This window comes from Dunckerocampus dactyliophorus, chromosome 12 (genome assembly GCF_027744805.1).
Source record: "Dunckerocampus dactyliophorus isolate RoL2022-P2 chromosome 12, RoL_Ddac_1.1, whole genome shotgun sequence".
Classification (NCBI taxonomy): Eukaryota; Metazoa; Chordata; class Actinopteri; order Syngnathiformes; family Syngnathidae; genus Dunckerocampus; species Dunckerocampus dactyliophorus.
This window is the reverse complement of record NC_072830.1, coordinates 17,487,530-17,514,246: the sequence shown is the minus strand read 5'-3', so window position 1 is coordinate 17,514,246 and position 26,717 is coordinate 17,487,530. Positions and strand designations below refer to the sequence as shown.

The 26,717-nt window shown below is 40.6% G+C and overlaps 1 protein-coding gene across 2 annotated transcripts in view; it reads right to left on the bottom strand.

Moving 5' to 3' along the window:
- Nucleotides 1-26,495, bottom strand: part of sik2b (salt-inducible kinase 2b) — a 56,484-nt gene extending 29,989 nt beyond the window's left edge. For both annotated transcript variants that reach the window (XM_054793332.1, XM_054793333.1), the window contains exons 1-3: nt 25,958-26,495; nt 16,994-17,110; nt 12,347-12,410 (exon numbers count right to left, since the gene is read on the bottom strand). In XM_054793332.1, coding sequence (XP_054649307.1) covers nt 12,347-12,410; nt 16,994-17,110; nt 25,958-26,095 — 319 coding nt within the window. In that variant the 5' untranslated portion in view covers nt 26,096-26,495. The remainder of the gene's footprint in view (nt 1-12,346; nt 12,411-16,993; nt 17,111-25,957) is intronic.
- Between the last annotated feature and the right edge of the window lie 222 nt (nt 26,496-26,717).

Sequence of the window (26,717 nt, the reverse complement as noted above, 5' to 3'; positions counted from 1 at the left end):
AGCGCTGAAAATGGCTCAGAGCCAGATGGAGCTATGCTCGGCATTGACGTCCATGTTAGAACTTGATGGCGATTGGTTAAAACACCTACCTTTTATGTAGGTTTTTAATCAAATGTTTATTTACTGATAGCTTGCCACTTCACTGGATCAAAAATAGAGTATTAATGATTGATTTGTCAGAAGCCTGATGACTACATTTCATTGCTGTAAATAATGCGCTCTATTAACATAATCCCCTATTGAGGTAGTGAGCCTTGACATGATTCCATGTAGTATTGGTTTTGTATTACAGCTAATCTTCCTTATAAGACTTTAACTTCATAGAAGTCTGAAGCATGACTTGTGTGATATGAGCGATAACAATGATAAAGTGATTGGTTCTACTTTCGTTCCTAAGACTAAAATATGTGAATGCAACTGCCAATTAGGTGGGTTTTAGTTGACATTTGAACATTAACTGTTCACTACAGTGTTCCCTCGTATATCACAGGGGATAGGTTCCTAAAATAGCCCGCAATAATGAAATCTGCAAAGCAGCCAACTTTTGTTTACAATTATGATACATGTTTTAAGGGTGTAAAACCCCTCACAATACACTTTATACACTTTTCTCAGACAGGCATTAACATTTTCTCACATTTCTCTCTTGTTTAAACACTCTGAAAGTTCAAATTTCGTTTGAATTTTAATGATCAATCTACTAGGCTGGACACAAGAATTTATTAAGTGACTCACACGTATTCACTCCTCTGACCGTACCTCATCCTGGTGCCCTTCGGCTGTAGCGCTTTTGTATCCTTGTCATAACATAGTGCTCCTGCCCTCATCGTCCTCCTCGTTCTACTCCTTGGACCAAAGATTAATTGAGCCAATTAGTTTCTTCTTCTTCTGCTTATTGCGGATAGCAAGCAGCTCACATAGTTAGCTAGTTTGCTAGCAACTATTGACCTGCACGAAGAAGACTGAATGACAATGGTCTACAGCCAATCAGGACGCATAACACAAGTCAATAAGAACTGTTGTTATTTACCCTGCTACTGTCTGCTGTGGGTTCCTAATATGATCGTACAGGCACGTAAACAAATACTGAGACGAGGTGGAGCCGCACACGTCTTCAACTGTCACATGAGTATACGACACCCTCTACTGGTAGCAGTAGTAAATACAATAACAGACACATGCAACAAAGCACCGATAGATCACTCAAATACACCACAAGGACGCAGAACACAATGCGCGTTCATAGGCTGTTAGGCACTTTAAAAAATCCGCAAAACAGCAAATCCACATATGTGTACCTGAAAGACGTGAATGTGCTTTGTGCAAAATGGTTGGCGGTGGATACCAAATACCATATTGATACAGTGTGTGTGTGTGTATATATATATATATGTGTGTGTGTGTACATACACACAGGTGTTAATAACGCGTTAACGGAGGTTTCCTTTAATTATCTTTTTTTGACAGCTGATGTGAAGCCAGAAGCGGGAACAAATATTGAGCCGAAATGAGCAAAGAAATGGGTATTTATATGGTAAGTGTAGCTTCACAACCCTGGCAGACGCCTCTCTCGACCAAAGTTATTTGTGTCGCTGTAAGTTGAGTTGTCATGAAGTACGCCACTGGGGAGAAGAGAGAAGTTACTGGTGCAGTGCAGGTATTTCTTAAATTGTCATTTATATAGTGGTACCGTGGCCTACGAGTTTTAGATGCGAGCTGTCTCTCGGCGGATTTTTGCTTTAAACTGCTAGCTAAAATTTGGGCGAGGAGCTACTACCTACGAGCAGGCATATTTTAGGACAGCTATTTGGGGGCTTGTGTCAATGACAATGTATCTAAATAGCATTAGCTCTCGCTAGCATTAGCAACGTGCGAGCTGGTCACTGGGACAGACTTTCAACACACACGTAACATACATACATTATAGCGATCGGCTCTATCTTGTTTATTATGTATTGTGCAAAACTATGACAGGAACAACATCAAATTAAAAGCACTAAATGAATAAAGAGCCACCATCTCTCAGTACGAGCCTAGACTTGTTTTTTCAGAGAGGTACACAAAAACAGAAAAATACAGTAAAGTAGTCTTATCTGTGCATTGTGGGAGAAAATGCACAGTTAATTGCAAAGTTAAATGGTGCGTTCAAGGACCATAGAACAAAGTGAAAAACTACAATATATATATACACACACACACACACACACACACACACACACACACACACACATACACATAGGCATTTCGAACATCACGCCCACACACTATTGCATTTTTCACAATGAATAATTAATAAATTACCGCTGTTTCGTGGTTGACTACGGCCTAATATTAGTAAAAAAAAATATGCGTATTAAGCAATTTTTAGGTATTCTTGGCCTAAATTTGCATTAATATGACTGAAACAACTAAAATACAAATACTGTTTAAGGGAATAAAGGATGTGGATTAATTCTAGTCTCTTAAATGGCTTATTTTCTCTGATTGTATCTACTATTTTAGGTAATATGAGTGTAAAGGTGACTAGGTGTTATTGAATGCCTAGAGGGCTCTAATAATATTAAAAACCATACGTAGAAGGTCGTAAACAGATATTCTATGCTCTGACTACGAAAATATTTGATTTAAAAATAAGGAATCGTACTTCGTGGAAATTCATTTATCACGGTCGTTTGGAAACAACTAACCGCGATAAACGAGGGATTACTGTACACGCTAACCAACAAGTGCTGCCAAACGACGTATCTCCTAGTGAGTCAGAGCTTTTCTTCCTGCAACTAAAACACACCAATAACCTGGGGAGATGCAGCAGTGACCCGCTGGAAAAAAAGTATCTCAAAAGGTTGGATGATGTTATGTTATGTTATGATGCTAATTTTAAGATCATGCTGATCAATGAAGCAGAGGCATCAAACAACTGTCGATGAGCTTAGAAATATGTTATCACATTGTTATATTTTATGGCTGGTTTTGAAAATTCTTTTCCCAAAAATGTGTCTTGAAAAAGACATTTTTTTTATTGGGGTCAATATGGTAATTTTATACAACATGTCATTCCACAGACACTTCAGCGAGGTTTCCATCTTGTTCCGTGTGTATGTAAGCTTTTGTCCTTGAAATCTAATTTGCAGAGTGTATTAAGGTGAGTTTCGCTGATTGTGTGACAAATGATTCGTGTCCATGACTAAACAGCTGCCAGTGGGATTAATCTGCCAATGACACCCTTTGTGGTAGGTCAGCCTCGGTTATCTGTTGCCATTTCAAAAAAATACACACGATACATTTCAGACAGGCAGAAAAGTTGCGCAAATGTAAAAAAAAAATTCACTGAGCACACATTCTAACTGGGTGATGTTGATGATGATATTTATCACATAAATGGAGCACACTCTTGTAATACTAAAAGACATCCAGCAGAGACTAATTACCAATTTAAATGTATTAGCAAACAAAACAACCTGTCCCATTTTGTTAAATCATGTGTGCTTTTTAAAATCATGCTTAACATCAAAGTGAGAGCTGCAGCACGCTGGTGTCCAAACATCCCCAATGACACCGTGACATGCCAGAAGGTTCATGTGCAAACACAAATTGACAGCTTATGTAAATAAAAGAAGATTATTTTCTTTGAAGGCAGTAAAGTCTCCTTCCCTTCCCAACAGCCAGACGAGAGAGCTGTGCGAGTAAGCGAGATTCTGTGGTGCTTTCTTAAATATGCGTGCCCTACATTTCCCCACCACCTTCCAAATTCAAATAGATGTCCCCAGCTCGCGCCATGCCTCCATTCCCTTTCTGCCTCCTTTTTCATCCAGTCTCTACTCCCTGCAAGGCTGTTGTATTTGCGTTTGACCCAATTTCCAGGTTGTATCCATCCTGGCGGTTTTGACGTGCTGAGGAGCAGCGGACACAAAAGGCACATCTGCAAATGGAGGTGGAGGCTTGCGCTGGCTGTGCCCGCTGTGAGGGAGAATGAAGCCATCACTCTCCACCTGCTTGTGCCGAACTTGGCTCAGATTTTACATTCATGAATGCTCACTACTCATCCTGATCAGCCACAATGAACAGCTTGGCTGACTCACTGCAGTAGAGATGATATTTATGGCTATTTGAAGGGAGCCGGATCTTGAGGAGCCATCCCTTTCAAAGAGCCATTCAAAAGACTTGCTTGTTGTTATATTTCTTAATTTTGTATTATTTATTGATTAACTTTTTATCAAGGGAACTATCACTGGTCATATGATAATATTTGGATCTGAATAATTTTAATTTACACATCGTTTTCCACACGGACAATGCACGGGGCGCCATCATGATCTGGGGTGCTTTTTCCTTCAATAGAACAATGGAGCTTCAGGTTGTGCAGGGGCGTCAAATGGCAGCTGGCTATGTGGAGATGTTGCAGGGGGAATCGCTCACAACTGAAGGCCCTTGTCTGTGTGATTATGGCTGGGCTTTGCAATAGGACATAGGATTTCACAATGCCGCCGGATATAGAACTTCATCCAGAGGAATAACGTAAATTTTTTGGTTCATCCTGCGTGCTCCCCTTATCTAAAACTAATTGAGAACATTTGGGGATGGATGGCAAGTGAAGTTTAAAAAAATGTATATCATCTCCAGACAGTGGATGCCCACCAACACACAGTCATGGCCAAAAACATTGGCACCTCTGTGATTCTGTCAGATAATGCAACACTTTTCCCAGAGAATTGTAGCAATTATAAATGCTTTGGTATTCACGTTTATTTCCTTTGTTTGCATTGAAACAACAAACAAAAGCAAAGAAAAATCGCCATATTTAATCATCCATCATTATAAGCACAATATCAAAATTGGACAATAAATGGATTTCAACCATGCCATGCTCCTTTAATTTGCAATTAAACTCACCTTTGGCAAGTAACAGGTGCTGGTAATTTAGAAATCACACTTGCAGCCTGTTAAAATGGGGGAAAGGTGACTCAACCTTTGTTCGTGTGTCTGTGTTTGCCACACTGAGCATGGAGAAAAGAAAGAAGAGCAAATAATTGTCTGATGATTTGAACACCAAAATTGTGGAAAAGCATATATAATCTCAAGTCTACAAGTTCATTTCCAGAGATCTGAATGGTCCTGGGTCTGCTGCGTGCAAGATCATCAAGAAGTTCACAGTCCACAGCACTGTAGCCAACATCCCTGGACGTGGACGGAAGAGAAAAATTTATGAAAGATTGCAACAAAGGTTTGTTCGAATGGTGGATAAAAGAGCCTCGATCCACGTCCAAACAAATTCAAGCTAACCTGCAGACACAGGATACAACAGTGTCAGCTTGCACTATCCTTCGCCATTTGAATGAAAAGAGACACTATGATAGGAGACCCATGAGAACCCCAGTGCTGACACAGACACAAAAAAGCCAGTCTGGAGTTTGCCAACACTTATCTGGAGAAGCCAAAATTCTTCTGGGAGAATGTCCTGTGGATAGAGTAGAGCCTTTTGGTAAATCACATCACTGTACCGTACTGTTTACCAAAAATGAAATGAGGTCTTCAAAGAAAAGAACACTGTCCTTATAGTCAAACATGGTGGAGGTTCACTAATGTTTTGGGGTTGCTTTGGTGCTTCTGGTACCAGATGCCTTGACTGTGTGCATGGCATCAAGAACTCTGAAGACAACCAAAGAATTTTGGGGCGCAATGTAGGGCCAAGCGTCAAAAAGCTGGGTCAGGACAATGACCCAAAGCACACTTCAAAAAGCACCCAGTAATGGCTTAAGACAAAGCGCTGGAGAGTTCTGAAGTGGCCAGCAATGAGTCCAGATCTAAATCTCATAGAACAACTGTGGAGAGATCTCAAAACAGCAGTTGAGAAGAGGCACCCTTCAAATCTGAGGCTTGGAGCAGCTGGCAAAGGAAGAGCGGGCCAAAGTTCCAGCAGAATGGTGTAAGAAGTTTGTTGATGGTTAAAGGAAGCAATTGATTTCAGTTATTTTTTTCCCCAAGGGTGTGCTACCAGACATTAAGTTGTCCAGTCCACTTATGGAGTTCTGTGTGGAATTATCAGATTTGGCTTTTTTTCTCCGCTTTTTTTGTGTCATTCCAATGCAAACAAAAGAAAAACGTGAATACCGAAGCATTTATAATTGCTACAATTTTCTGGGAGAAGTGGTGCATTAGCTGACAGAAGCACAGGGGTACCAATGTTTTTAGCCAAATATTAGAATTTCATTTGTCTTGTGCTTTCATTGTAAACATTCCCTATCCTCATGCTTTGACAGCGAGATTACTGTTTTGAATTTTCCCTCACCTAAACAATTTTGTTGCACAGTAAAAAATATACAGGCTACAGATAACAGCCAACTTTACAGTACAATTTTCCAAACAAGAACATTTTAACAATATAGAAAAAATATTTAAAACAATAAGAATAAATTCAGACGTCTGCTTTTGAAGTTTCGAGTTTTTATGACATCATAAACAAAAACCTTCCTTGTGGACATGATCTGACCTGCCCCGCCATGTATAAGGTCATCACTTAGAAGACAGCTTTGTGTAAAAAATAAACAAAACAGGCTTTGCTACACATCTTAAAATAAAGCCTGGAGCTCTGCCAACTATCCATCAGTCAGCTACAAGGGTGGGAGATGTAAGTTTAGTAATTTAGTTTGGTTTTTCTTTAGCGAACAGTTTAACCTAGCACACACTTGCATTACAGCTACAGACACACACAGTAGGGCTTACTAAAAGTACTTTGAAATTGTCTAAATTTCAGCTTCAAGGCTAGATTTCGGCCAACATACGTCCAATACACTATTGTCGGACCTCTTCAACATCTTTCAAATTGTTGACAAATATTATAATGTGGGACCTTAAAAGTTCCTCAATAAATGATGATAATGTAACACAGCAGCTTCCTAGCAGTCCATATCTGCCTGTTTGAATCAAAGCGGTGACTGCTGCGTCTTATGATGACATATACACTCGCTCTTACATAACAATATTCCATTACGCAATCAGGGCAAGGGGGTCAAAGAGGATTCAGGACACAATGGTTTTATAAAACCCGGTGATGAGCCGAGAGGAAATATACAGACTCTGCAATGTGATGTTACACTCGTCACTGGTTATTTAAAAGAGACGGTGAACCAGGCTGACCGGAGGACAGCTGCTGCTGCGACATGTGTGCCAATATGGATCAGTCTCTGTGCACAGCTTTCTCATCTTAGCAATCTTTTTTTTTTTTTTTTTTTTTTTTTTTTGCTCTGTTTGACTGCCTCTGTGGGTCACATGAGCAGGAGTGGCAGTTGCTGAGTCAACATCACAAGTGGTGGCCTCAAAGACACACAAGACCATTACGTTGAGTGTCGACAGTTGAATAAGCCTCGAGCAAAATGTGTCTGGGAAAAGGCAGAAGTGCAAACATTCTCAGACTGTCTAAGAGGTGAGGCTAATTAATATTAACATTTTACGTGATACATAATTTATTTCAAATTTGATTGTCTGAACAATTCCAAAAATATTTAACTAAAAATCATCCAGCAGTGTTTGATGCAAATATCTACCTTACAACAAATGCAACTTTTTTTCTGGTGCTAAAATGATGAGTTTTTTGGGTGTGGAGAAATGAGTATACTGCACAAACAAAGTCAAAGATGAAGGTAAAGTTTTTAGATGGCTCAATGTGTGCTATGCATAATGCTGAAACCATAAAATCTCATTCTAGTATAGTGAGTTTACTCTTAACAACATTATGATTACAATCGATCCCTGCCATTTGCAAGGATTGTGTCTCAGACCACCCGTGAACTGAGGTGGCCACATGGAACACACAATGTAACTTCATACACAGACTATGTGGTAATTGAAATAAATGCGTACACACTGATATACAAAACAATACTATTTTATAGGGATGCTCCGATCAATCGGCCACCAATCAGTATCTGCCGATTGCCATGGGAAAGTACGTGAATAGCATATACCGATCAATGCCTTTCAATGCTGATCACAAAAGTCGATCACTTTTGTGGCTCATACCATTGCAGCCTGTAGATACCCTTGTGTGCAGTGTAGTGTCCTACTCTAATTTCTTGGGTAGTGTCACCCCCCCCAGTGTCACCCCCCAGTTGATCCATGTGATCGGTGTTGGTATCTCAGTCATGATGATCGGAATCGGCAACATAAAACCCTGATTTTATACAACCTCCAAGACATGCTGGGAAGCTCATGCACACTCTTCCACAATGTAGTATCGATTTGCATGTATATTAGTGTGTAAACATCTATTTCAATACCCGCATAGTCCAGTTATGTTGTGTGTTACAGACAGACAGATTCCATGAAGGGGGAAAATGTCTTCATGTGTGGGTGTTTATTTTATTTTCTCCACTTGTCTTGACTGACAACCATGATATACTCCCCTTCACATGCTCTGTTGTCTGTTAGTGGTTGTACAGTATTTTTGTTGGGTTTTTTTACATTTAGAATAAAAGTTGCTATTTCCTGCTATGTTTTTAAGTCAAACTATTTCTGTACAGTAAGCCTTGGTAGGGCAATGTAAAATTTGATCGTGAAAATAGTGAGTAACAAGATCAAATAGCCATGTTTTCATCAGATGGTACAGTTTGGCTCTCTGTTACAGTTCAGTCATTCTTATCTTATCTAAAAGTCTAAACTGTTCTAAACTGCACAGTGATATTCAGTGTAGGTCTCTATACTTTCAGCGTTAACGGAATCCCAGACTTGGACAATAAAAACGGAATCTACTGTTAAATGCGGAATCTGGCAGAAATTGACAGTGTGAATGCTGTAATCGTGAGGACAAGGAACGTTAATTTGGGCAAATATTTCCCCAGCGGACCTCTCATTCATAGCGGCATGTCCTCACAAACACTAACCAGACCCCTCCTGAACTAAACACGTTGAGGCAGAAACATCGGCTAAGTCTGTGAAAAAACTTTGAAACTCTTACTTGTCACCGAGTGTGAGCGTGAGCTCACGCACAGCAATAGCCAGTGTAAGTTGGCTGGGTTAGCTTAGTTCAATGCGGCTGTGTGTGTGCCATTCAGACTGTATAAGTTTTGCTTTAGTGCTTGCGAATGTAACCAAGCGTTTTAGGATGGCCGCTGACTTTGTGCAAGTTGTGTGTGAAATAAGGACGACAGCAACGGCTGCAAAAGGCACTCAGCTAGCTACTGTATCTCACTTAGCAACAGTCAAAACACATTTTCAACACACACAACACTTCCGGTCTTCAAAATAAGAGCGGCACGCATGCTGTCTAATAGTGGTAATAAAATATTAATATTATTAAATAATTTTAATAAATTTAATATTTAATAATATTAAATATGATTTAAATATTAATAAAGCTATTACAATTGCATCTACGTGTGCTTTAACCACAAGCACAGACATGATTGTTGAGAATTCTCAAGCAATGAAAAGTTAGAAAAGTTAGTGAGACTACATCTGTTTCTGAAATAATTCTGAAAAAATTGTCCAATGATGTATTGCATCAATAAATGTAAGGATTTTGCATTTATTTAAGTCATTTTTTTCACTGACACAAAAAAACACACAATCTATGGTGATAAAATAAGTGTAAATGTATTAGGGAAAATACAGAATTAGGTAAAAAAAAAAAAAAAAAAAAAAACAAAGATCATAAAGATCATAGATACATGGTGATGCAGTTTCAGCGCTTATTTTAAGTAATTATGTAACTGAACATTTTACTTCAAACAGTAACAATTTAATTTGTTTGCCTTGCTGATCACATGCTATCATAATAATTCATTACAAATAATAATTAAAATAGTTAAATCACTCCTGACAATTCCCACTGCATTCTGCAAGAACAAAAAGCGTTGGCACTTGGGTTTGTAATCTCCCATCATGGTGTGTTTAATAAAAATGGCCTCAATGACGTGCAGAAACTTGAGGGGGCACCAGGTGCTTCTACACCAGCGGCCTACAACACTGCTGAGCCCACAGACCGGCTCGTGTTCTGTCAAGCCCCTGACGAATCGGGTGGAGGAGGGTGGGAGATGGCGCGGTCAGATGTTATCGTCATCTAATGCTAATGTCATTTGCTGATGTATAAAACAAAGAAAAGCACAACATTAAATAAAAAAGCACAAAATGAACACTAATTCACCATCTGTACGAAAATAGCGTGGTTTGATGTGTGTGTGTGAGGTGACAGGCGCAGTGTGTTTTTACCAGATCGGACAGGAATGGCAACAATGTATTCAATGCCAGTGTGGAAAAGTCTGGGTTGTTACTGTTCAGAACAACCAACCTTTCCCCACACAACGATGAGCACGAATGACGTGATCGTGTGCGCCCAATCGTGACCTTGACATGATATCAGAGGAAAATACATTTCTTTGTACAGTGGAACGTCGGGGAGTCCAACTGTGTTCGGAACGTATTTTTGATCACAAAACGTCTCTTGATTTTCTAGTTGATCAAAGCTGCAACATAAACCTACAACAGGGCCAAAAAGAAAGTTGCAAGTGCCAGCATGTTAATAAAGAAGAACACTATTGAATCCCAGAAATAACTCAAAGGTGGTGTCTGTGTTTGTGGTGTGCCAGTCAATTCTTCGATCAAGGTAAAGGTGATGTTAAATGTTCATTTATCCCTTTTATTTATCATTTGCATGCATCTCAAATTCTTTTCTGCATGTACAACTACAAAAAAGTGTTTTGTGTTAACATTTTTGGGTGTCTGGAACAGATCAAATGGATTTGCATTATTTTTTATGACGAAACCTGATTTGGCTAGAATACGTTTTGGTTCGAGTTGAACCTTGTGGAACGAAATGATGACGCTAACCCAGGTTTGACTGTATATCATTTTTTCAAATTTAAGAAATATTAAATTTGATGTACTCATTTTCAAAAGGTGTAATAAAAGTGTAATTTTTGGGGGCTCCTGTAATTCTTCTGCAGCCCAGTTTGGGCCTGGTGGTTGGAGGCACTACCATATAGCAATTAGGGTTGTGAACGATAAACCGATGCAACCGGATATCCGGTTTGATGAGCGAACGATTCAGCTGTGGCGGTAGAAGCCTCCTATATTGATAAGAACCAGCCATAAATCTTTACATGAATCAAATGTGGAGACATGCACCGGGTATCACGAGAGAAGCAATCGGTTGATAGAGTGTCTTTTAAACAACAAGAGGCTGCAGGTGAAAGGACTGTCATGCATGCTCCATAGCTTGCCATGACTGCCTTACAGCATGCTTGGGGATATGATGTGCGCTTTTACACATTTGAAAATACTGTAAGAATACCACTTTCATATACTGTAACTTCTGGTGTACAAGGTACTACTTTTTTCATAAACTTTTAACCCTGCGGCTTATACAGCGATGTGGCTATTTTTCGGGCTAAGTTCTAATCTCGTGACATCTCCTTTAATGCAGAACTGCTACTAATTGTTTAAATACTGTGCCATTCGTGGGTCAGTGAGGAAACGGTAGCTCTTTCTTTGGCAGGAGCCAATCACGAGTTATCAGTGCACTCACAACGAGTTTCCCATTGGAAACTGCAAGAGGTCATCACTAAATATAACAGTCTGACTCTTATAAAGAACACCAAACTCATCACACAGCAACTTAACATTCAAAAGATACACCTAAGAAATATACAAACAAGTACCAAATGCAGGTTTAAAATGAAAAAACAACTATTTTAAAGTTTTCCCATAATTCATTGCATCTGAGCAAAGCATTCATTGGCGCCTGCCAGGGCGCTGCAATGGTGTCAGCCTCCCTCTGTTCGGGCTGGTCCTGACGGACTCGTACGTCCCACAATATGCCATTTAGTAGGTGCAGCTTATTGACATTTTTATTTTATAATATAAGATTAATGTCTACATCAACAAACATTAACCACAGAATCAAATCGAATTGTATCGTTTGTACACTGTATCGAATCATATCGAATTGTTCTGTTTTTAAAATATAACGTTTTTAAATCGTGTCGTAACTAATGTATCTAAATTCAATTTGAATTATCTATCACAAAGAGATTTGCATCCCTAACAGCAATTAATATTTTCCTCTTTTGAAGCAGCCTTCACATGCCACCAAATTTACTTTTTCTATATGGCAATACATTTTGCCAGCATATTTCACACAGCAATTACAAGCATGACAAGTACCTGTCCGGGATGTCAGTCTCAGAGTTCCATCATGTGATCTCTGAGATAGCAATCACACTAAAACTTTGATACTTCCTTGTTTGTCGAAAAGCGGAAATGATGCAACAGGCGAGGAATTTGGTGGAACTGATAAGGGAGGCGATGGGTGGGACACAGTTGCGCTGACAATGCATTTGAACGGATCACTCACCAAAGATCTCCCCATTCTTGGCGTACTCTGTGACCAGGTAAAGCATGTTCTTTGTCTCCATCACCTTAAAGGAGCAGAGAGCGGAGTATTCAATGGGAGTAAGTACAACCAGTCCAAAGACATTACATGCATGCAAACTAATATATACAGTAACCCAATAACACATGCACGGACAGAACAGCATCTAAATATGGCATCAGTGCAAGAGAATGGGGGTGAATGGCTAGATATTTGAATGGGACTTGAAAAGCCATTGCAGTGCTCGCTCCATGCGGCGGTGTGTGGGAGGAGGAGACCCGATTTAGAAGCAGAAACATTCAGGAGATCAAACAGAATTAAATGCGGAGGGTGGGAGGGTGCAACGAGAGAGTGTATGGAGTAGGGAGGGTGAATCAGACACACCGAGCCAGACATTCACACTAGAAATCCCACGCTTATTTGTTGATGATCAATTTTCCATCTGTTACATTGACCGATTCGTAGAGCCAGGAAATGTTTCTTGGAAGAGAGAAGAGCAGTTTTATAACACTTCTGAGTTTGGACTTCTCTGTGTATCACGAAGATGCAACTATGTATTAAGTATGAGGACTTGGGAGGAATTTGAAGTAAACAGTCAATACTTTCGTAGCTATCTGCATCTGAGGCTACCTTTTCAAAACATTTAGATTCATACAATGTCAAGGTTTTACATTAATTCTGATTGACGGCACTGAAGGCTACATGTCTGTAACTAATTGAAATGTCAAAGGTTTTAATGAAAACAAATTTAGATACAGAGGGCCCCATTCAGTATTTATGTGTAAACTGCATGCGAGCCTGCTGCAGAACGTTAAGTGTTCCTACACAGTCAGTGACTATAAAGGCAACCTACTATATATACAGTGGTGACATTGAACTTCCCCATAGCAGTCACTGTAGGATATTAGCTGTGTCCGCCCGCAGAAAACAGACTCATTGTTGTGACGACACATTATGCGGGGAAATAACTCGATAATCTCTCCAGTCATATGTTGCGGTATAAGGGGAGGATTCACAGTCCAAATTCCAAACTATGAATTGAGATGTGACGTTTCTTGGTTAGGCACTTCATGAGGTCCTTCTCCAACGGTGATGTGATGTATGAACCAAAACCTGTCACTGGCATGCTAAACACACATACAAATGACCACAATTTGCAATTAATCTTGTCTTGCATTACTGTTCGGGTATGTAAGCCATGTAAAGCATACAAATATAGGTTGATTGATTGTTCTTGATGCAAAATGACTCTTGGGTACAGTCAACATGTACTGTGACATTGTTAAACAGAGCATGACACCCTCCCCTGGGAAACTGGGCGGCATGGTGGTTTTCCAACGTGAAAATGAGCCTGAACACACCTCCAAGATAGTAAGGGTCTTGCTGAGGAAGCTGAAGGTGAAGGTGAAGGTGATGGAACGGCCAAGTATGTCTAAACCCAAATTGAGCACCCATGGAGCATCCTTTAGCGGAGGTAAGGTAAAGGTGCAACAGGTATCTAAATGTCCACCAGCTCCACCAGTGACGTCAAGCGGATTCCTTTAACAATATGTGCAGCGTTGTTGAATTCCGTGCCCAAGAAGATTAAGGCAGTGCCAGGGCAGAAGTGTGTTCACACAAAATATTGACACTTTGGACCAATTTTGACGTCACTGTACACACTTGTAATCCTGATCCTTCCTATGAAATGCAGAAAAGCAACTTGAGCTGAATTTGTCATGCACAACACATGACATACAAGAGTAGGGGCACATGTGTCTCTCTTCACTGGCGCAAGCATCCCACTGGGCCACAGGGCCAACGGCAGTTAGAGACTGGAAAGGAAATCGCTAATTGAGTCCAAGTGATTGGATGGATTGGCCCCTTGGAAAGAATGACACACACCAAAATAAAAAAGGCACAAAAGCTGGGCTAGCGTCATGCGGTTGTGTAATGATAATAAACACTCGTCTGCTTTGTCTAAACAAACTAAAAGGATACAGATGCTTACATAATTTTATCAAACTGCCAGCATTTTTTTCTGCAATTGTTGTGCCAGACAGGTGAATTTTTTGTTGTGTTACCATGGTGATTAGTCAATGGACTGCAGCAGCCATGAGACAGAAGCATGCTCATCTAATCAATTCATGATGCAAATTATATGATGATGAGCCAGAGTTGGACAATCATATTACTACTAATGGGGAAATTCAACTACTAATGAGAAAGTTAATAAATTTGACTTACACAGCTCTTGGAGGCAATCAAAACGACATTAAAACCAACTTAGAGGGCACGTCCTCAGTATTAACTTGTGATGGTTTGCCAGTATTTCAACTTAAAAGTTAAATTTCTTGGCTATTCTTAACATTGAGTTTCATTTGGGATGTTTAAACAAGAGCTGAGCAACCACAGGTTCTGTGTGTGTGAAAGCGTTTGAATGAAAAGCAGCCTTATGGTGTAACCAAGTCACATTGCATCGCTCTATTTCATTTATGGGGATGAGAACTTTAGTTTCTGGTTTTAATAAAGAGGATTTTATAGGCTGAGGTTAAACAGGGTGCATCCATACTAATATTTCTGATGAAAAAAAAACAGTATGGGAGTACACGTTTTTGTAACAAGGTGGTGCTTGTTCCAACATCATACTGTCATCAGTAAACTCATCATCACCAGCCTGTTCATCTCATGACAATGTCCAAAAGACAATATGTGGTGATGCCCACCATGCTCACTGATATACCAGAGAGCTCCGTTAGTACTGCTTTTCTGCTCACGGTGGTCTGTTGTCATGTGGTGCCATGAGAACCTTGGCTCATTACATAATTACTTTTTTAAAACCTTACAAATTAAGCAGAAAATATCTTCCATCCAGATGCATAAATCAATGTGCAGATATAATCACAATGTTACAAGCAGCATATGGCTATAAGTCAAACCTGTCTATAGCGGCCACTAAAGGGAAACGGCAAAAGTGGCCGATATAGGCAGGTGGCCGTTATAGACAGGTTGGCGGCCATTTTGAATTTGTGCACGCACATATTAACATGTCTGTGATTAGAAGCTTGTTGTGTTTGCAGATACATATAATGATACTGTTACATGTTGACCAGTAGAGGGCACTGTGGGACTGCGGATAAAAGTTGTAAAGAACAACTAGGCTTGTTATTCTACACCACCCACAGAACAAAGCTGTGCTACATATACAGCAGTGTCATTACAGCTTTAGTTCATCGGGAAGTGACGTCCCGAGCAGGAGAGCTAGGCTGGGTGCTAGCTGCGAGTGTCGAGAGAGTTGGGAAGTGTGTGGATGTTGGCGTGGATGAAAAGTCCTGCAGTGTTCTCCGCTGTTAATAAAGCGATTAAAGTGCATCGGCGACGTGAGTCTCTCCTTCCCCACAACAAGCGGCATTACAGTATTGACCAGTGCACATTGTCTCACACCAGGAAATAAACGGTGTCACTGTCTGCAACAAGCTCCAAAGAAGACGGCTTTTTTTATGTCGAACAACTGACAGTTAGTGTGGATCTTGTGAATGATTGTGACTGAGCAAGGACTCAGTAATTATAGTAATTAAAGTCTACACACGACGGCTTCATTGATTAAAAAACAAAACTTTTTCGTGCATGAAGCTTCTGCTTGAGTCGGTATTTTGGCCGGTATATGCGGTCAGAAATTGACCAAGGGATACAAAATGGGTGGCCGCTGGGTGACTATAAAAAAAATGGCATTTCAAAACATCTCTGGTCCTGGGGCTTCATTTATAAAAGTTGCTGTGCACAAAAAACTTGTGTCAATAGTAGTGAAATATGTATTTTTTCTTACAAATAATATGCCAAATTGACCGACAAAATAGCAATCATTTATTAAATTACTTTGTGAAAAACGCGATAAAGTGAGGGCGCGACGATTGAATCGTGATGTATTTATAGGAAAATCTTATGAGGAAAAGAGCAATTTGTGATTGACTTATTGGTGTTCTAGTGCACAACATAGTACTCGCGATGTGCATTGTTCCCGTTTATGCATTGTCACCACCACTTCCCGCATCTGTGAAGCAGTCGTGGCATTATTTTAGTCCTATTTTCTCCCGTGACGCCACGCTATAGCAGGCATCACCCCTCGCTGCATTAATTCCTCTATTTGTAAGGGACCTACAAGATGTTGAACTCCAGAGAAGAAGCTTTTTTGCAGAAAAGAAAAGGTGTCTATATCAGCTCGCACCTGCAACAATATTGTGGAGGGGGCTGCAACTTCTGACTCAGATCGTTCTGTCTCCATTTCTTGCCTGGGCTCTTCTTTAAGTCCAGGCATGCGATGTTTGTTTAGCTCTTTATCTTTAAAGACACCGTGGGTACGAACACACTTTTATAATTGAAGACCCCCATCAGTTATGTAAAAGTTATGTGAAGGTTTCACACAATGCTCAAAGACAGATCCTAATGTCAGGATCTTCAAGGCATTCATTTTATGTAGGGCTCCCTGACAGTTTTCCATGTTGCATCATAGCTGGTCTTTTCTTTGGAGAAGTACACAGTACAACGGGAGAAGTACACAGTTTAGAACGTACAGTGCAACATCTAAGGTCTAAAATCTGTTCTAGGATGTTGATCAGAACATGTTTCTGTCTCTTTTGTCAAGCTGCTCACCTGGTAGAGTTTGATGATGTGCGGATGGTCCAGCATCTTCATGATTTGAACCTCTCTGTAGATCTTCTCCAGGTTGACTGCATCCAGCTGGGTCTTGTCAATGATCTTAATGGCCACCTGCAAAGTGATCACGCATGAGTTAGTCATAGGAATCAATAATGACATAAAAGGGCACAATTAGGATGCAAGTGTGATAGCTCCTTTCAATATAGTGATGAGGGGTTCATGAATAGTGCAGCTAAGATGAAACATCACTACACAAACGCCCACGCAATGACATGTACACAAGTAGTTTGGAAACGGCCTCATAAACACCATTTTGTCAATGTGATCCACAGAAGTAATAAATAGAGAGTCCAGTTCCTCTCCCAGCAATCCCTTGCGTACAAAGCTGAAAGAAACGCCACTGTTTTGAGAAAACACACAAGCCGCTGTCTTGGTGTTTACGTGTCCCCCACCACAGCACAAACACTGGCATTAGTTCAAGCATAATTATTAGTGTATTCTATTCTAATCATTCAGATTAAATGTATACATGACAGAGAAGCTGAATACGAATGCACAATTTGCCACAATTTAATAATAATGCCATAAAATCAAATGCATAAGGTGGAAAATGCACTAAACACAACAGCACAATATGTAGAATGTTTATGTTAAACCTCTGCAAGCCTGTTGAATTATTATGTTGAGTTTGCAACATTTTTAGATAACTGTAATTGCTGCATTTGTTGCTTCAGGAACTCATTTACACTTGCGCTATTCAACACGTCCGAAAAGGAGCAGGAAGAAGCTACCCCTACCACCTGTCTCGGCAATTACTGACAAATTGTTCACTTGTGTTTAAATGTTACCATTTTCTGTTTTCTCTGTATACTCATTTTCAAAAAAGCTACTAGCAATAAAACTGGGGACGGTTCGCCTCGACTAATTAGATAGCGTAATTTCCGGTGTATAAGCCACTACTTTTTTCACATGCTTTGAACCCTGCGGCTTGTACAGTGACGCGACTAATTTATGGCTAAAAACTACATCGCCCATGAGGGTAGCTTCAGAAAGTAGTGATGTGGACGAGTGAAGTGGAAACTGATATCACCTTTTCAAGTCTTATGCAATGACCTCTGACACATCTAAAGTATGTTTGATCAAGTGTAGAATTACTACAGCTTCTGTTTGGACTACTCAGACCACCAACCGTCCACTATCACTAATGGGTTGAAAAGGTTGGACTACTGTGTGCTGAAGACCTTTTTTAGCTCAATTTAAATGGCTAATGGCTCAAGATGACAGACACAAGGAGCGACAACAAAAGAGAGCGACTGACAAAATGTATGACAAAGGAATTATGAGGCTGTTCAATTGTCATGCTGAAGAAGACGACTTGCGTTGTTTTAGTTCTCAGTAGGAGGAGGAGGACAGTGATGAATTACTTTTCTGATAGTCTACCCTTAACTTTTTCCTCTTTAAATTTAGTGGGTGCGGCTTACATAGCGGTCACTTCTATAGTCTAATTTATCGTACAGTCATCCCTTGTTACATCGCAGTTCGAATGTCATACATAACTTCTACCAGACTGTGGTAGCTAGTGCCCTCCTGTATGCAGTAGTGTGCTGGGGGAGCAGCCTCAAGAAGAAGGACGACACACACCTGGACATGGTAAGGAAGGCAGGCTCTGTCATTGCCACTAAGATGAACAGCCTGACATCTGTGGCAGAGCAAAGGACACTGAGGAGGCTCCTTTCCATCATGGACAACCAGCATCATCCAATGCACAGCATCATCTCCCAACAGAACAGCACAGCAGTTTCAGAGCAGTTTCAGTGGCAGATTACTATCACTACCCTGCTCAACCGAAAGACTGAGCAGATTATTTCTCCCTCCCCCCGCCATGCGGCTTTTCAACACAACAGAGGGGGACCGATAAAAACATATACAGGACTGGACTTATTACCTTATCATGAATAATTATTATGTTTAATATTATTATTATGTTTTATTGCACTACAAATTGGAAGTGAACCATTCTGTATTATGTATTATTTTATTTTATTTTATTATTTTTCTTATCTTATCTTGCCTTGATTGTTTATTATGACTTTATTATGATTTTTTGGAGAGCTGCTCGAAATGTGAATTTCTCGGGTTAATAAAGTATCTACCTTCCATTGAGAGGCGTGTTTTGGTGTGCGAGACTTGAGTAAAGGTACTCACAGATGTAGGCACAAAGTTCTTTCTGTCATCCGAGCATTATTTAAAAAATCTGCCAATGAAGCGATTCATGTCAATGTCCCACATCCACCCACACCCTCGCAGCAAGTTATCCACAAACTTGCCATAGCCAAAAGTCCACTTTCTTCTTAATCTCCTACGTGAATCATTTGGTTAAAGTGTTGACTCCCGTTCCACAAAATCCTTAAAATTGCCACAAACGAGCCAAGGGGAGCACAAACTGGGGCAATGTTTACCTCAGGAAATGACAGTAGTTTTTCGCATGTGCTTCACTTCAATTACAACTCGCATTTTTTTTGTCACGTGAACGTGTCTCCCACCACAACCTTATTCTTTTCTCCTACAACGTCCATTGCAATTACATACACATGCGTCATCGCTAATTATGCAAACTGGATGACAACCAACCCACTACCACAAATAGATTGCTGTCCTGTGAAAAACACTGCACCCTCCAAGTCATTTGAAACCCAATGAGGCAATTTTACAGCTCCCGGTTGATGACCAATACTACTCCTTTGAAGACGCTGTACAGTTCCAGACATTTATGACATCTACTTTGAAGCCTAAAGTGGACTCTGACACAGTGCAGTATATATCATATACATGTAGCAATGAGTGTTTTGACTACAGACGTGAATACCTAGTTAAGGTGGTGTTAAACCCTAAAAGGAAATTCAAGCTGGGCCTTGAAGACATCACAACATAAAGGGGCCTTTGTACAAGGTCACTTTTGAACAAGGATTACTTTGAAGGTAAAAATGTAAAAGACTGGAACAAAGCAAAGGTCAGAGATGACGCAAGCTTACTTCCTGCTCCGTGGACTGACAGAAGCACAGATAGCAAATAATATTGAAACTAAGTGGGTTATGCACACACACACACACACACACACACACAGTAGGCTAACCTCTCCTCTTTGACCTTGGCATACTCTCATGGTATGATATAAGACAGATTGCTAACCCAGAGAGCTGTCCTTGCCCACCCTTACAAGGCCAAACTGGACCAAGTCACTGTAGTTGCCTTTCATGAGACCTTGCATGACCTCTATGCACAATTCCATTCAGCTAAAAGACAGCTGCAACCTCTGCAAAATTACTAGGTGAGGTATTTGTGTGACATGCATGTACACTGATTTGTTGTCCGTGGTTGCATGACCAATTACCTGGCTAGACTAATCGCTGCACTACTTCACGTTCTTAACCAGATTAACCTGATAAGAGTCTTAATAAGTGTGGGCTTGTAGTATCAGTCATTAAACCTAGCGTCTAGGTAATGATTGTTTTCTGCACAGTTACCACCGCTCACGCTCTGCCCCAAAGATCACACTGTGTTTTTGCAAGTCATATGGCCTATTTTTCTTTCTCTTCAGCTACTGGCTGGGTCTGTGTCATTACCACAGAAACATTGTACTGTGTGGTGACTGGCCACGAAAGGACCCCTTGCAGAATGACCACATAAACGCTGTTCCTGTTCTTCTTCGCCTGAGAGTGTGCACTGTTTCTAATATCGAAAGGCAGCAATGTCACTGTACTGCTGCATGTCTGCCTGTGAGCGTGTGTGCGTGCGCGCAGAACACTTCCCAAGTACAGATCTCTCTGGCGTATTCTTGTCTTCGGCACAGGCCGCCACAAGAAACCACTAAATCGCATCATTATTTGGATTACATAACAAGACCACCGACCCGTGCATCTTGCCCCAGATACTGCCATGTGTTTACACACAGACAAACTCTTGGCTTGGTTTATAGTCGCGGTGCTGTTGTTGTGGGTCATTAACCAAGAGATGTACAGTTGCATGGTACGTGAGGACACGATGTGGGTCACTAACAAAAGACATAATCCAGGTCCATGGCACATGTTGGAACTGCATGGTACAGCTGCAAGCTGCTGTGTTGGTGAGATGATGTGTGTTACAAACAAAAGTACAGTTGTAAGACACACAGTCTGGGTCTCCATCAAAAAGCACAAGAATACGTGAAGACAAAGTGTGGGTCATAACCAAAAAAATAATAATAATGGTCTTAAATAGCATTAGTACAGAAAAGTATACACACAGGTGGCACTGCATATGACAGGAGAGGTACAGGCACATGATGCCAAGTGTCACAGTAAGGTACAGGTGTATAAAACAGGACATAACCGACAGAGGGACAGGTGAATTGTAAAGAATGGTAATATATTGGTCATTTAAGTACACGTGTTTGACAGAGGTTGTGGTGCAGAATAAAACACAGTTAATAGAGGTAGAGGTGCATAGCAGAAATAAGTATATGTGCTACTTCCTCGGACGCAAAGGCCACTTAGGGTGAGGATGCATGATACAAGGTGTCACTGCTTGGGTAATTACAAAATGGAAATACAAAACACAAGCAAAAATGCAAGTTACGGGTGGTTACTGGGAAGGTGCTAACAAATACAAGTAAACAATCAAAAGAGCTGTATGAATGCTGCTGAATATGATTATATGGGATGCTAATTAAATAAGACATACACAACAAAGAGGTCCACAACAAAGATACTGGTGGTTTGTGAAGGAGGTAACCAATGGAGGGTGTCACTACATGTGTGATGACAAAAAAAGGTACAAGCCTAATAGACAGATGGTAGCCTATAGATCAGGGGTCTCAAACTCAATTTACCTGGGGGCCGCTGGAGGCAGAGTCTGGTGGAGGCTGGGCCTCATCAAGTACCGGGAGTAGGGATAAGAATCTCAAGGTACCTCACAATACAGTACGATGTGTGATACATGGCTCGCGATAACAAAAATATCTCAATACGGTGATAGGATGAAACAAAAACATAAAATGAATAATTTCATAGTTTGTATTTTGCAGCCTTAAGCTGGGATAGGCTCCGGCTTACCTGCGAACCTAACAAGGACAAGCGCTATAGAAAATGGATGGAATTTATGCAGCTTATTTGAACTAGAATACAGCCAGCAATGCTGCAAAATCAACGACACTGTTTTAGTGCAACCTAAGTGTCAAAAGGATTTCAGTTTAGGTGTCTGACAAACAGTACAGTTGTCCCTCGCTACATTGTGGTTCGAACATCGCTCCCTAACACTCTATTGCAGTTTTTCAAAAATTAATAAATGGTCGCTGTTTTGTGGTTGAATACTACCTATTATTTGTAGAAAAATGTGCATAAAAATGGCTAAATAAACTAATACACAAATACAAGGCAGACGAAGCATTCAAATTGTGAATGTAGTACTGTATTCTACATTAGCCACTAGGTGTTGGTGCTCGGTGAGACAAGGGCCAGACATGATGTTAGGGAACACATTTACTGTGACACACAGAAACAGGAGTTTTATTTACATCTTAAAGGGCTCGTTTACTCTTATGTCTACTATATTGAGTGCTACGAGTGCATTTAAAGCCGCCATTACAGTATATTGATGAGACAATAGCCACTGCAGGAAGTACGCTGTCCAGAAAAAAACACAAGGAACTGCTAATGTGTGAGTCTGTTATCTTATTTATGTCTTATTTTCTCAGATTATATTGACTATATTGGGTAATACAAATGTAAAGGTAACTATATGGGTGTTATTTCTTTGTTACTTCATGTCCTGAGGGCTCTAATAATGTTAAAAAACGTATTTAGAAGATCGGAAACAGGTTTTCTATGTCAAAACTACAAAAACAATCAACTAATTTGTGGAAATTTACTTATGGTGGTCGAGTCTGAAACCAATTAACCATGATAAACGAGGGACGACTGCTATTTTAAACTCATTCAGAAAACACAACATCTCATGTCTCTCAAGTAGAGTCCACTATTACGCGTGGTTTGTTTGTTTTGTTTTGTTTTCTTATTCTTCTTTCATTTCTTCTTCTGTGACTTCCACCCAGTTTTCTGTTGCTGTGGTGAGGAGCTCCTCCGAGAGGGCATGTAAAATGGTGACTCGGCTCACTGTGATGGAACGGTGATAGAAGTTCATAGCGGCTATATTTTAATAATAATTTTAAAAAACAACACACAGCGAGAGCGTATCGCTAATCCGTAGTAGGGTTTAATAGCGCAATAGTTCAATATATACAGTAGACAATTTGTCACACCTCTAATTGGGAGTGATGCCGGCTCCCAGTGTGCGTTGTGGTACTTGGTTTGTAAAAAGTTGCTGAAGTTATGTACACTGCTCAAAAAAAAATAAAGGGAACACTCAATTCACACTCAGTCAAAACTGCTGTGCCATTATTCAAACTGTCCACTTAGGGAGCAACAGAGATTGACAATCAATTTCACATGCTGTTGAGCACATGGAATAGACAACAGGTGGTGTGTTTTTCCACTTTAATTTTGAGTGTGACTCCAAATCCAGACCTCCATGGGTTAATAAATTAGATTTCCATTGATAATTTTTGTGTGATTTTGTTGTCAGCACATTTAACTATGTAAAGACCAAAGTATTTAATACAAATATTTAATTCATTCAGATGTATGTTGCGTTATTTTAGTGTTCCCTTTATTTTTGGAGCAGTATATTTAGAGTTAACATAGTTAAATATAAACCCACCTAAATATAGACTCACAACAGTCCTTATTCTCTAAGTGAGAACCTGCCCATAGTGTTCTGCGTCCTGATTGGCTGTAGACCATTGTCAAGCAATCTCCTTTGTGCAGTCGCTAGCTAACTGCATGAGCTGCTTGCTAACCACCAATAAACAATAGAAGAAGAAGAAGCTAACCGGCTAAATTAATCTTCGTTTCAAGGAGTATATGTTGTTTGAGTGTTTCAAATGTGAGAAAATGTTAATGCATGTCTGAGAAAAGTGTATAACTGTATTATGAGCTTTAAAACATATACAATAACTGTAAACAAATAAAGTTGGCTACTTAACGGATTTCACTTATTGCGGGCTATTGTCAGAACCGATGCTACACTGGGTATAGTAGTGGGTATCACAGTGTGGTTCATTTAAAAAAAAAATCATAAAGAAGAGAACTTAAGACACAAGTGGTGCTTCAAAGGGTCAATGAACTGTGGGGTCAATAAAAAAAAGGTGACACTGGCATAGTGGGTGGTAGTAGGTGCCACTGGAGGCAGCACTGGGTTATTTAAAAAAAAAAAAAAAAGATGTAAAGGTGGTAGCGCAAAGGACAAAAGGGTAGTGCTATAGGTGTGTAATAAGGGGTGGTACTGCGTAGATCATTAAAAGAATACAGGCGGTCCAGCAAAGGGGGCCAGTAGACTGTGGGTCATTTGAAAATAAGTAAACATTGTACTTTGCTTTGACAAAAAAACAATACTGCGATTGGCTGGCGACTAGTCCTGGGTGTTCCCCACCTCTTGCCCAAAGACAGCTGGGATAGGCTCCAGCATACCCGCGAAGGACAAGCGGTACAGAAAATGGATGGATGGAAAAAAACAATAAAGCTACAGGTGCATGGTACAGGGTGTTACTGTGTGGAAAGTTTAAAATAAAAAGGCACAAGTCTAAGATACAAGTGGTACTGCAAAGTGGGTAGCCAATTAATCAGCAATCATGTGAAAAGATGTAAATGTTGCACTGGCGTGTGTGTGTCACAGTGTGGACCATTTTGAAGTTTAAGACACAGCTGCTGCAAAGGAGGTAGCCAATAAATTGTGGGCCATTTTAAAAAAAGTAAACATAGTACTCCAAATGCAAAATGCTACAGGTGTCCAGTACTGGATGTCACTGTGTGGACCATTAAAAAAAAAAAAAAAACGTGCAAATATCAGACACAGGTGGTGCTACAAAGGGAGTAGCCAATAAATTACAGATAATTTCTAAAGACGCAAATAACATTGACAAAAAAACAGTAAATCCAATCGTATTGAAGATGCAAATGTGCAGCAATGTTCAAATGCTTCAAACACAGAAATCATCCAAAACCAACAACACACCAACACCATAAAACAAATGCAACAGGGAAATGCTGCAATCACATAAATGTTTTAAGATAAAAAACAAATGCAAAGGAAAAATGCCAAAAACACTAGCCAGACTTGAAGGGTGCCTGTCTTTAAAGACATGAATGGGATGCCCAGAAGAAAGGTGGCGACATTGGTCGCTGGTAGCCTGGCAAACTTCTGTTTTGTTCCGTGAACTTGCAGCATTTCTCTCATGCACTTGTTATAATACAATAATACAAACAAAATACACCTCAGCATAGTTTTGTTTTTATTATAAGTAAATGTGGTACTATCTGGGATAAAAACAGTAGTGCTGTAGTACTACAACAATAGTAGCTTCAGGTGTATGGTATTGGGTGGTACTGCATGGGTAATTCTGAAAGCACAGGAGGTGCTGCAGACTAAATAACCAATGGTAGAGCGCGTAACTGTGTGGACCATTAAAATATAAAATAATTTGGAAAAAAAGAGTAGATGAGGCTGCATTGGTGATTAAATAAGTAGTAAATGTATTATTGTTCGGATGTATAAAAAGGTACAGGCGGTGTGCACAGTGACAGAGTATGGATGTTTACATTTCCCGGCAGCGCTAGCGCTCTCAGCGCTTACCGGCAGAGGCTGCTGCCAAGCGGGGTCAAACGTGCAGCCTGTCAGCCCACTCCAGCAACAAACACTCTCCTACCCGAAACAACTTTTCTTTGAGCGGAAACCATGTGTCCACAATGTCGGGGAGAACGTCCAGGGGTGTCCAAAGTTCACCCCCCTCCCCTAAAAGTTATGTAACAAGGGGTAAAGCTAACTCAACGGTAGCTCAAGTTAGCTTCTAGGCTAACTTTTACTCACCTCCGTCTTGGTTATGCGGTGTCGGGCCAGTTTGACGACTGCGAAGTTGCCCTTTCCTAACGTGCGCTCGATGTCGTAGAAGCCCACACGGACTGGACCCCGGAGCAGCGGCTTGTGGACGCTGTCAGCCATGACCATGCTGTTCTCGACGGCAGACAAGCAGGAACACACACACACACGCACGCACGCACACACACTGGGGGCGGTGGTAGCGGTGTAGTGGCGGTGCTGCTGGGGGCTCACACACGCTTCCTTGAGCCGTTAGAGATAAAGCGCAAAAACAAACCACTAACCACCACCATAGCCACCACTGGAAGCGTGTCCATTAAAAATGAGTGGTCCGGCGAAGGTGACGACACTCTCCTTCACAGCAGCTGCGGCGACATTTTTTAAATAATCTTTTTGTCTTTTCCCCACCGTCTGTCACCAACAGACACCTTTCTTCGGGCACAATGGGGCGCTAATGTTTCGGCTTGATGTCCCTTCTATCAGGCAGAGTTGACTCGCAAAGAGGCATCATGTTCTCCGCTTGACGTGCATTGACGTCAAAGCCATGGGGGTATTTGTACAGGGGGCGGGGCCTCGGAGCCGCTCCACACTTCAGTGCCAATTGGTTGCCAAGACAACCAGACCCACCTCTTACGTCAACGGTAAAAATTGCTATTCCGAAATGTGTTTGCTCCGCTGCACGCATAGGTAACTTTTTTTCCTGTCATAAGCTTGCATGATAAATGTTTGCCAGGAAAGGGTTAAATGTCAT